Below are 13,457 nucleotides of genomic sequence, written 5' to 3'. Positions count from 1 at the left end.
TAAGCTTTGTGCTTACAGTTTTATGTTTATGGTTTCAGGTACTTCTGATATAAAATGGAAGGGTCTGGAATGACTGCACTGCATCCACCCATGTTTTCGCAACTTTATGATTTTGGGATTGTACTCTGACAAGTATTTTTACTTTGATATATTTTGAAATGATTGGAAAGGCCAAATAGCGTTTATGGTTGAATTATAAATGAAAATTTTACCTTAAATTTTTTCAGATGTTACAAGTTGGTATCAGAGCCTTGTTTTGAGGAATTCAGGCATACTCTTGGGTGTGTCTAAACTCAAACTGAGGGTTTGGTAGATTTTTCATAAAATCAAAGTTTTGGTTAAGGATTTTCTAATAAAAGAAAGGGGTGTGGTGTGTGCAATCAGCCGAGCTCAATTAAGTGATTCCCAAAATACCCATACAGGCTTGTTATGAGAATTACATGCTAGATTAGGGCTAAGGATCTGCTCAGGATTTCGTGCTAGGAGAGATGCCTTTATATGCCTGATTCTTTTAGCTTTTAGAGTTGCATGCTAGTATATATGGATTCCATATGATTGGATGGATTGGCCGGTATGTGATCCCTTATAGCCTAAGAGGAATTGGATGTTATACTAGATTTGGAATCTTTCTTGGCAAGAAGTAAGTTGACATGCCCTATGTGTGGCTGTGGCTTGGAGTGCTACTGTACAAATGCAGCTTACTTTGTGCTTTGAGGGACTCTTGATGATGTGAGTTAACTATTAAGTGAATATGTTAAGTCACATGTTGCATAGGTTAAATAATCTCAGTGTGATGGATTTGACCCTACTATGCAGATCCGTTTGAGTCAAATCGTTGTAAGGATGAGTCTTTTACTCAAAGGATTATCTAAGCTTTGTTACATGTGATTGTATTCATGAAGTTGTTAACTAACATTATTAGGAGTTCTTCAGCAGCTGATGGCAGGGTGAGGTCGGGAACCTAGGAGAACCTAGGATGTGTTGTAGTGGATTGGTTGCGATGCTTAGCGGGTATCTGGAGTATCAGTTTGAGAAAGTGACTTGGAGGATTCAGGATGATTCTTGAGGAAATTATGGATAAGTGTGGAAGTTAGTATTGGGCACATACTACTGAAAGCACAAGATCCATCTTCGAATAGAGGAGAGTCACAAAGAATCTAGGAAGCCGGTGGGATGAGGATTATCTGGGTATGTTTTGATCATGTGTATGATTGGTTTTCAAGAATGGTGATGAGAACGCATGGAGAAGGTTCCGGTTTTGGTCCTGGCTTGGGTGATGAGCCAATTAGTGAGAGGACTGCAGGGTTTTGAGTTCACGTTGGATTATAGAGCTAGAAGGTGTCTTCCGCACTAGTCCCTATCCCATAGGATCCAAGGTGGGGTTTGCCTTGGATCTCTTGCATCATGCGGCAGGGAGTTGTTGGGAATTGATTATACAATCTATTATGCTTACTGAGTTGGAGACTATGCCTTGGGAAGAGTTTGTTACCCAGTTTAGGGCGGAGGTTGTGGTAGATATCATAGTGTAGCCGTTGGCAAGGGAGTTTGTGAGCATGTCAGGGTGCAAGACCCTGAATGATGTGATTGCTGGAACCCATGAATGGGAGATTGATTTGGAGAACCTCGGGAAGAGGAAGGCAGAGCAGGTTCAGACCATGGGGGCCCAGGCAAAGAGGCCCAAGATTCAAGATCAATGGGTGAGGGGTCAATAGGGCCGAAGTCAGTGCAGCACGTGCGGGAAGATGCACGATGGGGTTTGTCGATCTAGGGGTATGGGTTACTATAAGTGTGGCAATTAATCATGTCATCAGGGATTATCCCCAAGGGACGAGCTCGTTATGTTTTCACTGCAACCAAGTGGGCCACAAGAAGGTCAACTGTCCGAAGTTGATGAGAAGATCAGTGAGGGCACCTGCTCCAGCCACTTTGAGGATTATTGATGGTCGCGAGGGCAGAGTGGAGGTTCCTATGCTAAGGAACAGGCCGAGGGGATCTGATTTCCATCATTTGACGTTACAGGTATGTGTTGTATTCACTTCCTTCACGCTCTTATTAGTCATGTTTATGATTGTATGATTGTGTATGAGATGCTATATGTGGTTTATCTAAGTGTGCACCAAAAAATTAGAGCTCTCTTCATGATGGTCTAGACATTTTTTCCTGAGAATCTTCATATGCCATTTTGGATACCGAGTACAATGTTTAAGGGATTTCGGGTGAGCCAGTTTTGGATTTTGATGTGGGAGGCATCATCCATCATCGGAACAAGCTTATAGTAAGAAAATATTAGCAGTCGATCCGATATTTGGTAGTATCAGTAAGAATTCAAGTAATCCACAAGGTGGGCATGTCGAGTTTGAATGTAGGATATGTAAAGGTTCTTCATGGTTTCAAGGCAATGCAGAATGGGTTTGATCGCGGGTGTAAGTTCAGTAGTCATCAAGTTTATGGGAATATTAAAACTCGAGCTGGCGAAAGTTTTTCGTTGTTGATAGGTATAAAGGATTGCTCAAAACGCAAGTGTCGGATAGGTATCTGTCAAATTCATATCTTCTAGATGCAAGGGTGGTACTCGCATAAAGAGATTTAACGAAAAGATCTAGTAGAAACCGGTTGTCCCCACCTGGGACAAAAAAGTCAGAAGTCAGGAGTGCTTGTATCGCTCAGGAGGGATGTCAACTGATTGTTGATAAGCTTTGAATCAATTACTACTGTTCGTAGGGCAAAAGCCAAAGTACACCATCACTCTAGGGTGTGAGTGATGAATTAATCTCACAGGTTTGTTGGGGTGTTTGGATTGTCGAAAGGATTCAAATGGACATTGATAGAAATATATAGAGTGCGTCGAACTTTTTCGATAAGTCGGTAGTTGGATTGGGGATCCGTATGTTCCGAGCACAGGTTATAGTTCTTTTTCATGAGCTAAAGTGACTTAAGGATTTAGAGTTGTATAATAGGAAGTACTTGGTGTTATTGTGCTCGTTGAGATTTCGGGAAGTGTACATCTGGTTTTGGAATGTGTGTGATCGCTAAAGATTGGTTAGTAATGGAATGCTAGTTCTTGTGAGATCGGGTTGTCGAAAGTTTGAATTGTAAGGTTGTGAGATGGATTGAGAATTCATAAATTTTGTGGATTGGAAGAGCATAGTCGAATCCAAGTGGGGGAGAATCTTTTGGTCTAAGGGTTGCACAAGAATAGATATTCAGGTTTCATTGGTCATTAGTAGTGACGAATGGTGGTTATGTGGGCAGGAACATGTTAAGGGTTGTGTTAGGGTCTCTCTGCCTATTATTGTCTGATTAAGTCTTTAGGGTTTGAAGCATAAACTAAAAACCTGGTTGGGGTATAGTCGAATGCAGGTTTGACTCAGGATGATTACGGTTGGTATAGTAGATGGACGGTAAGGCCATTAGTATGACAAAGACAGTATGGAAATGTTGTAAGACTATGGGGTAGTCGTAGCATACACAAGGATGATAGGCTGTCAGGGAAGTGTTGTAAGTCTACGATGTAGTCGTAGCATTCACCAGAATGAGGTTGGCCATTGTATGAGTGGCCATTAGACTGAAAGAGGATCAACGTATGTATGGGTCAAGGCGCACAATATTGTCGAAGGATTGTTATTTGTTTGGAATGAGGATCATTGGATCCGAGGTGAGGCTAGGCCTGTACAACACTCGATTATGTGAGAGAGGTTCATGCGTTTGTGCAAATTGCATGAGATCCGTGGGTGACACCCATTCATTTGTCAAGATTGGGCGAGGCCCGTTTGGTTGTAATATAGTGGGTGAGACCCAGTGGGAGATTGGATTGAGCAAGGTATTGGATCACATTTAGGGTGGGATGACTCTGTGGTAAGTGGTTGGTAACCATGTGGTGGTTAGGCTGGGGTAGCCCTTATTAGTTATACTCTTAATTGGAGCCTTGTGGATGGATCAGATGTGAGACTGCCAGTTTCCTCGGTGGATTAGGGATTTTATATCTCGGTTTAGTGGAAGGTCGTCATGGAATTGGAAGATTTCAGATAGAATGTAAGTGTAAATCTTTGGATTTCAGGATGTGAGTTATGTTCCCAGTTCCCAAAAAGGGGTTAAGACTCACGTTGGGGGTCACCTTTGTTTTTATGAAAGATCTTTTCAACAACAAGGTATGGTTAGGATTCTGTCTACCAAAAGTGTAGTCTAGATTTAGGACCAGAGTGATTTCTTTTGGTTCGTATTGCAGAGATAGGTCCTATTGATAGTATTTCGAAATGGTTTTGCATGTCAGAAAGTCGGATAAGTTATTGGATCCTTGGATATGAGTTGAGTAATGATGTATGTCCATTATTGGTTAAGGTTAGCGTGAGCAAGCATTTGTTCGTCGTAAGTATGCGAGTTCTGCCAAGAATGGGTTCGATTATTGAAAGGTTACCATATTATGGGGTCGACTTTCATTAGGGATCTAGAAGAGTTAGTCGGATTGTTTGATTTCGTGGAGAGTAGCAAGGAGTTCATTCGAGGAAAAAATATAATTTAAGTGGGGGAGAGTTGTAACACCCTGTTTCAAATCATTTCATAATTCGGGTTGTGACCCGAGGACCAGTTGTCATAAGGCTTTGAGCCTTGGAGGAAAGAGAGATTTAGACCCTTTTGGATGCGGGTAATGTAAATTATGTGATCGAGAGTTCGGTTGGTGCTTTGGAGCACAAGGGTATATAACTGTAAAGTGATAGCTCGGGACTTTTAAGAATTTTGGATTTACGTTAGGGAAGTTCTAAGGAAAAGTATAATTGATAAGGTTGTAGAGCTTCTCATTACCTTTCCATGGATATAAGGATTGTTGAAATCAGATTTAAAACGAAGAAGTTATGACTGTTTGAAGTTTAGACAATTTTTGGGTTAGCTGCGTACGCTAGGCATACTAGGGCATCCCTAGTACGCTGGACGTAAATTGAGTACGATGGGCATACACGATCAGTGCCCAAACCCTATTTTCATGATTTTATCCCTATTTAAGCTCCTTAACTTCTCCAAACCCATTCCATTCTCAGCCTCCACCTCTCCAATACCCTCCCTTGAAGCCCTAAGGCTAGTTTGAGCCTTTTGAGCAAAATGAATGTGTTTTCAAGTGCTTTGGAGTGTTTTGTTGCACCTTGTAGAAGAAGGAACTCATCGAAGAAGCGTTGGTTGCATTGGAGCTTGTAGATCCAGACCTTTTTCACCTTGATCTCTCTTATGGAGGTATAAAGTTTGAATCTTTATGATGAAATTGTTAGATCTAGCTAGTTTTAGGGTGTTATGAGCTTTTGGTCACTTTAGTGAATAAAGTTTAGATCTTGAAAGTTTGTAACCTTGTTATGGATAAATTGGAAACTTTATCCATCTAAACATCATATTGATTCAAATCTAAAAGCTTGAGACTTGGACTTAATGGATTAAGTTGACAAAGTTGTGTTTTTGGTCCCTTTGAGACTTAAAGACTAGATCTTGGTTGGTTGGACCATTCAAATGGATAAATTTGGAAACTTTATCCATTATGGAGTTATTAGGAACCATAAAAATATCATCTTGATGGGTTTTGATGAATCATGCTTAAGTTGATGTTCATATTATAAGTTTAGATGGATAAAAATGGGTTTTGGTTCCCATTAAGACATGTAAAGGAATAAATTTGGCAACTTTATGGATTACGACCTTATTTAGAGGTTAGATCTGAGTTTGGACATTTTGGTCTTAAGCACTAAGTGCTTAATATGAAGTTTTGGTCATCTGATGAGTACGTTAGGCCCGCGTATGCATACATCCAGTGATGAATGCAAGAAGTCCAAATCCTTGAATAGTGATTTGTATCTTGTGCTTCAATAGGCCGTAAGCAGGGCATACGAGTTGGGTACGTAGGGCATACTCGCGAGGTCTTATTTTGGGGCTTGATGAGTGTACTGTATTCTATTTATCGTAGTGATTTTTGCATGTGTTTTATGTGTCTGTATGAATGTCGGGCGGGGCCTGATGAATGTGATGAGGCAGGGCCCATCTCATGTTATTGATTGATCTATTCCGAGCGGGGACCGATAGTTGTTGGGCATGGCTCATTGTATGTTTGATATGTATGGTATATGGTATTTTGGGGAACTCACTAAGCTTTGTGCTTACAGTTTTATGTTTATGGTTTCAGGTACTTCGGATATAAAAGAGAAGGGTCTGGCATGACTGCACTGCATCCACCCATGTTTTCGCAACTTTATGATTTTGGGATTATAAATGAAAATTTTACCTTAAAATTTTTGGGATGTTATAGTTACTTATTTCTTGTTCCATAACATACATTGATTTTGAGATTTAATTTCTCTCTAATGATACATTACTATGTTACTCATTTCTTATACCATGATAGATATTGATTTAGATCCATAAATATAACAAATTATATTCATGGATCGATATCATTATTTCTTATCATACATAATAAAGTTTATTATCCTTATATCTAATTAACCCTTGTTACAAAATATAAGTGAGATCTATCATAATCTATAAATGGATTAGTATTGTCTAGTTAATATATATTTAGTTACTCAAGTTAGTTAAGCATACATGTTTTTAATTATATAACAGATTAGGTTTAAACCCGTAGAAACCACGATTGATAAAGTAAAAAAATAACATAGATTTTAAAATTAAAAACATTATTTTGTTTGTCCAATAAAATAATATCTTATAAACATTAATGATTTTAAAGTAAATTTTCAAAATAAATACGACCGAAATTATGAATACATAAGTACTTTAATTTATACTAATAAAAAACTATTTTTTTAGAATGCTATAAAATTTAACGAAACCAAACTAGCAAGAAGCTAGAGTAACAAAACAAATAAAAAACGCATTACACAAAAATAGACATAGGACTATGAAGGCAATCCGGCCAACTAAAATACCCCTTAAACCAATTTTAACACCAAGAAAATGAAAGCAAAACAATATCATCAAAAATACCATATTTCTTTGGTAACTTATTACGAAAGAGCACCTTATTTGTAAACGACCAAATAAGTCACCAAGCAACTAAACAAACTGCTTTTAGAAACTCATTTTGTAGTTTCTTAATCCGAAGACCACACAAACAAAGTAACCAATTATCATAACACAACAGAATAGGCACATCCAAGCCCCACCAAAGTAACACTCTATTCTGAATTTCCACAACCAAAGAACAAGAGAAGAAGAGATGATTGCCAAAATCAACTCCAGCTTGACGAAAAATAGGGCATTGTAAGGAAGAAATATTCACCCCTCTTCTCAAAAGGAATAAATGAGTACTAATAAAAAACTATTAGACATATTTTAAAAAATTGTCTTGAATCACAAATGTCCAAGGACTTAATGAATATGACATTAGATGCCATATTGTTAAGTTTATATTCACCGTCTAAAATTAACATTTTTTATCCATCTCTGTATTTAATTCCGTTTTGCAAGGGATAAAAGATAGAAGTAACATAAAATAAGTTGATTGCTTGTTTGATCCCTAGTATATACTGTAAATTGTTTTACAATTTATTTTTAACATTGTTTGATGTTATAAAAAGTATTCCATAACAATTATTGCCTAAATTCCATTTCTTGTCATCAATTCATTAACAACGATTTCTTGTTTTCTAAGCTTCTAATATAATATGACATCCTCCTTAATTTATAATCTATAAACTAATTGACCAATATATAAACATAAGGAATATGGTGACAAATTTCATGATCACATAACATGAATAGATAAATGTTGTTATTTGTTTAAGTATTCACCATATGCTTGGAGTTTCCTTAGCTGTAAATACTAACTTCATAATTTTTTTTCCATTATACATAACCTCCAATGAGTTTGAGGTCTTAAATGAAAAATACAAACAATTACAAAAAGTTAGGAATGCCAAAAATGTGTTATGGATTTACATCCACCAAGTAAACAGTCTTCACTTCTGTGTAACTATGTTACAGAAAAACTGCAACCCATAGTAGCCCAAAGAGTCATCAGTTATTACCGACGTCCTTTGACTCCTTTCAAAATTACCAGTACTTATATTTATATCCATGATCTCTATGACAACATCAATCCCTTCATGAAGTCCTTCATTACAAAAAATGAATTGCACTCAGTTGATCATGTGATAGTTATAACTTATAAAAGGGTAATTGATAATCTGGAGGTTAAGAAATAGGAGATGTCAGAACCGAAACAGAGAAAAACGTCATATATAAATAGAAAAACAGATCCTACTCATCATAGGCACGCAAAGTTTGAAAACCTCAATTTTATGCATCTATGTTTACCCTCTTTAGTGGATTGATTTCGATTAGAGTCTTGATAAACACCATCCTCGATAAATTAGGGTTTGAATAAAAACCTCCGAGGAAGACGAAGACGAAGAATTCCCCATCCATGTATGTGTGAGAGAAGGGGGGGGGGGAGAAGATATGTATGTGATTTCTTGCGATTCTGCCCTGATTTTGTGCGATAGAGCAATAGATTTGAATTTGAAAAACGATACATTATGCGGGAATGTAGTTAATATTATTAATATGTTTATAAACTTAGATTGCAGAAAATCTAGAAGGAGACGATTTAGAATGGAGAAGAATTAAATAGCAGAAGAAGAGGGTTTAGAAAATGCATTGTGACAAAAATATATTCTTTTATCTATTAGATAGGTAGATATCGGTTTGCCTTATTTAAATTGTTAAAAGTTATGGGATTACTTTAATTAGTGTAATTCTGTTTTATTTTATTATTCCATTTTAATTTAATTTAATTTTAATTCGGTTTTAAATTACACATGGCAAAAATTAAATCAGTAGTATTAAAATGACACATGTAGATTATATACTAGTTGTGAGACCAGTACCGTATGTTGTATGGGTTGGATAAAACAAAAAATTAAATATGAAAATTTAAACAAAAATTTATTTAAATTTAAATTTTAAAATTTGAATTTAAAAGAATACATATTAAATACTATATGAATAATAATATTGTAATTTATTGATTACTTTCAGTTAAGGCAATTATTAATTGAAGTGTAAATATGATTTGTTAATCAAAAAAAGATAAAAAAATTGAGAAAATGACAAATGGAAAAAATATTTATTCAAAAATACCAAAAAATGGCATGTGTAAGCATGTATTAAGGATGATTTATTATTTTACTAGGTGAATATCCGCGCGTTGCGCACAATAAAATTAAAACTTTTGGTAATCTTATGTTATTGAAAATATTTATATCATATATATTAACTATAAAATAGTAATTATTTCATTTACTTTATATAAAATTATAATTAATTTGAGCAATAGATAAAATAACGGTTATTAAAATCAAATCATTTAATGGTTTCTACTCATATTTTATGTGTGTATAGCATTAGTTATATTCGTCAACTATTTTAGTTACTACTGTTATGATTTATTAATTTAAAAAAAAATTGACGATGTTTTAATTTGATCATGATGATTATTTAAATAACCAACAACTGTTTGTAATATAACATAATTTAATTTCTAAGTTTCTATTATTTTTAACTATTATTATTATAAATTAATTTAAAAACAACTTAATTGAATTTTAGTTATTATAAAATATAGTTTTCAGACACATTTTAGTTAATTTAATTCATTGATTTAGATTCTTTTATATGTATTATATTTAATGTCTTCCTTTTAACTATGTTAAAAATACATATATTGAATTTTGTTTAAACATTATTTAATATTTTACTTTAGGTTTTAAATTTTACATTAAATTTTTAAACTTATTTGACATATTCATGTAAGTTATTTATTTAACAATATGTTGAAGTTAACAAATTAAGTATATCATATTGATAAGTCACAAAGTCTTCCATATATGATAATGTTTACAGCTAAAAATATATTTAAGTTAATAAATTAAGTATATTAAATGGAAATTTGATGAGTTGGGAGTTTCAAATGGATGTGACGAAAGAAAAAATGTTTCATTTATAATATAGTATGATGATATATGCATGCATGTATCATAGCTAAGCATGTATCATAACTAAAAAATGTAGTAGGTTTCAGATGAACACTCCTTAAGCATGGGTTTACACGTGTCCCACAAAAGAGAGGAAATGTGTTGGCCAATTTAGACGAATATAACATTTTGCAAAAACCTTGTGGAGTGAGGGACTAATATTTCAAAACCATGATAAAAATAATAATAATAATAATAATAATAATAATAATAATAATAATAATAATAATAATAATAATAATAAGTCATACATGTGCATGCTAAAATGCCCTTATAATCATGTGCTCATTAATTAGTCATGCTTTAAACTCTTAGTATATATATACACACATAAGTAAAAGGATAAGTGGCAAGGTTCCTCACATACACAAAACATGAAAAAACAGTAGGTTATAAACTAGTCACCTAACATGAAAATGTCTTTTGAAACTTGATGCTCAATATCCACATCAAAGTAGAGTTATGAAGATCAAGTTTTGGGAGGGAATGTCATTCTTTGAATATGAGTTTGTGTTGGTAGCTTAACATCAGCGGCCACCCCAATTATCTCAAGAAACCGAATCATATACCATGTCATATCGATCTGCCACCATTCTAATCCATGTTTTGCTGAGTATTCAAATGCATGGTGATTGTTGTGCCATCCTTCTCCAAATGCGAGTATTCCCACCCACCTTTACATGTTCATGTTGCCAATATTTTTCATGTCGTGTATATCTATCTAAACAAAATGAAAATGAAACTTTTTTAATAGGTTATCACTCACCAATTGTTTCTTGAAAGGTCTCCGGTGTCCCATGCTTGTTGTCCCCATACATGACAAGCCGAGTTCACTAGCCATGTAATGTGGTACACCCAAACTATTCTCACACCCTGTATTCAAATCGATATATTGGTGATCTTAAAAGGTTTCCGCTTTCTTGAAATAAGATATAACATCATGATACACAACAACCTCTACGTCTTAGGTTGTGAACTACAACTTTCATTATGGTTATAACTTATAATTTCATCACAAACTTATTAAGTCATTCTCTACTATTTTGGGAAATTTTGATGGCTTAAAGCCTTAAAGTAAAAAAGCATACGTGTGTCATACCATTCCCCATACAATAAAAGGAAATCCCCCGAGTGCATATAGAACAAGGGCGAGTGTTACTGGATGTGCGACATATGTTCTTCTAAGAAACCTATAAAATGGTTGTTTCTCCAAATCTCCAACGTTGTTCGGCTCTCCACACTACAACATGAAACATTGAAAGTAATCAAATGGTGAACAGTTAGAAATTAACATGAGAAATCCGTACCCTTTTTGTAATGTTGTCAGTATCAAGCAACCAACCCATATGACTGAACCAAAATCCTTCAATCGGGCTATGTGGATCTTTCTCCGAATCACAATATTGATGATGATACCTATGTGTGCTCACCCAATCTATTGGGTTTCCCTGATGAATTCATATTTCAGGTCAACAATGGCGAGTTTGATAAGAACAATCTGGAGTAAACAAAAATATATGCATTTTATTTTATATTTATAATTTGATTACTGTAATTTAAATGACATCTATAAGACTAGCTATAACCATCATCCTTTTCGAAATCGATTATTTTATGTGAATTTCGATATAAATGTCAGTTCAATCTTGATAATATTTCTATTATCAAAATCATTGGTTTAATAAATATGTCAAATAAGTTTATAAACAAACAGAAGAGTTGGCTATTAAAATAAAAAATTGATTTTATATAGACTATAGTATATCTAAAATAAAAATTAATAATGTTTAATTGTCACCTGAAGAGCATGGACCCCGCAATAAGCGAACGTGTATTCAAGCCATTTCGGGAGCTTGAAGCTTTTGTGAGATAGATTTCTGTGGAAGGAGAGAGTAATACCCAAAAGCCCAGTCACCACATACAACGCCACCGCTACCGATAAAGCTCCCCAACTGAATGTAAATGGAGCGAAACCACATAGCAAATGCATCGCCACCACCACTCCCGCCGTCGTCAGGTCCTTGGCATTCCATTTCCTACCCTTATACACCTCCTTCGGCCGCTTCACCACCACGTCCGACAACAAAATTCTTGCCTGTCCACCGCCTTCCACCACCGCGTTGACAATTCGCAATGCATGTCTTTTGAGGAGGTGGTGGTGGTGGGTGGTTTTGATACTCGTTTTTGTCTGTATAACCCGCCGCTGTTCGGTGTAGAGGTGACATGGTACCGATTTTGAGCGGTGGATTAGTTTTGGAAAGAATTCGGCGGCAGGAGGTGGCGCTATCAACGCCATTGGTGGTTCTGATTTATCAACCTTGATTTGTTTGATAGGTATATAAAGATGTGCTTCTATCTCCATTTTTGAATTTAAATTTTACGAATACGACGACGGAATTCTGCAAATCTTACCCAGATCATCAAATACGTAGTTGATAAAGAACCCCACGTGGCAATGCCGATAAGGCTGTGAAGATTTATTTGTATAGGAAATTTCATCCACAGATTTGTCAAAAGATCTTAAATTGTTGATATTCTTCAAGATTTCAATTCTGTGGATGGGTACTTTTATCCTGTGTTCACGCGCACCAGCTATTTGTGAAAATGCGTACAACAAGTGCTTCATTATGCCACTCGTTGACTCAAGTTGTATGGTCTGGTCGTGCTAATTCCAGACCTTCCATTGCAATCACACATGGTAAACAGCTTTGCTATTTGAGTTTGATTGCAACTTTTGGAAATAGTATTGTATTGTATGTGTGATCATCGATCAAGACTTTCTGTTCATCCCTTCATATAAAGCTATATATTTGTTCTACTTTAGAGTATAGAAAACACGCATAGTGAAGTCGTAGTTCATAGGGACTTCTTGTTCATGGTTCATACGACTCTGTTTGTTACTGTCACTAAAATATAATGAGCAAAAATCTAGCGTAAAGAGTGGGTATAAACATGCATTTGTAACACCCGTTTTACATTTATCCAAATAGGTTGAGTTATACTAAAATGATTATATGATGGTTAAGTGTTGTTGGTACGTCAACCTTCACTGGAAGTTGAACTTGGCCTCTACAGAATGATCATAGAACCTAAGATGGATAGACAAAGAGGGTTAGAAGCATTACATGGAAAGCTTCCGGTTACTCTCTCATGCCTAAGTTATAACAAAAGGGATTGTGGTATTAAGGAGACATGAGTTCAGAGATGTGTATATGTAGTATTATATATTGTCTCATTGTGGGTGGTGTTGTTGGATGGCTTATACAAGGAGTGTTTGTAAAGTGTAATGTAGCGACCTTGGATAGTTTTTTTTTATATATCAAAGATAGTGTTGCAAAACTCGACCTAGGTGGTCGAGTACTCGGACTCGGACTCGGACTCAGACTCGAACTCGGACATGGACATGTCCTTAAGCGTTTAATTAGGAAT

General features: G+C 35.4%; 1 protein-coding gene across 1 annotated transcript; it reads right to left on the bottom strand.

Moving 5' to 3' along the window:
• Window positions 1-10,230: 10,230 nt before the first annotated feature.
• LOC111910198 (palmitoyl-monogalactosyldiacylglycerol delta-7 desaturase, chloroplastic) lies at window positions 10,231-12,428 on the bottom strand. The gene is made up of 5 exons (XM_023905981.3): window positions 11,827-12,428; window positions 11,336-11,476; window positions 11,128-11,268; window positions 10,795-10,901; window positions 10,231-10,702 (listed from the first exon to the last, which is right to left on the bottom strand). The coding sequence occupies exons 1-5, from the start codon at window positions 12,388-12,390 to the stop codon at window positions 10,498-10,500; spliced, it is 1,158 nt and encodes a 385-aa protein (XP_023761749.1). The 5' UTR covers window positions 12,391-12,428; the 3' UTR covers window positions 10,231-10,497.
• Between the last annotated feature and the right edge of the window lie 1,029 nt (window positions 12,429-13,457).

Source organism: Lactuca sativa, chromosome 5 (genome assembly GCF_002870075.4).
Source record: "Lactuca sativa cultivar Salinas chromosome 5, Lsat_Salinas_v11, whole genome shotgun sequence".
Taxonomy (NCBI): domain Eukaryota; kingdom Viridiplantae; phylum Streptophyta; class Magnoliopsida; order Asterales; family Asteraceae; genus Lactuca; species Lactuca sativa.
Note: the sequence above shows the minus strand (reverse complement) of the source record. Positions and strands in the feature narration are given on the sequence as shown.

What these genes read in the sequence shown, in the direction of transcription:
- LOC111910198 (XM_023905981.3), bottom strand. Translation starts at nt 12,390, where the DNA reads ATGGAGATAGAAGCACATCTTTATATACCTATCAAACAAATCAAGGTT. An exon ending in CTGACAACATTACAAAAAGG is followed by an intron (nt 11,269 to 11,335) that starts GTACGGATTTCT and finishes TTCATGTTGTAG; the next exon opens with TGTGGAGAGCCGAACAACGT. An exon ending in GACCTTTCAAGAAACAATTG is followed by an intron (nt 10,703 to 10,794) that starts GTGAGTGATAAC and finishes GAACATGTAAAG; the next exon opens with GTGGGTGGGAATACTCGCAT.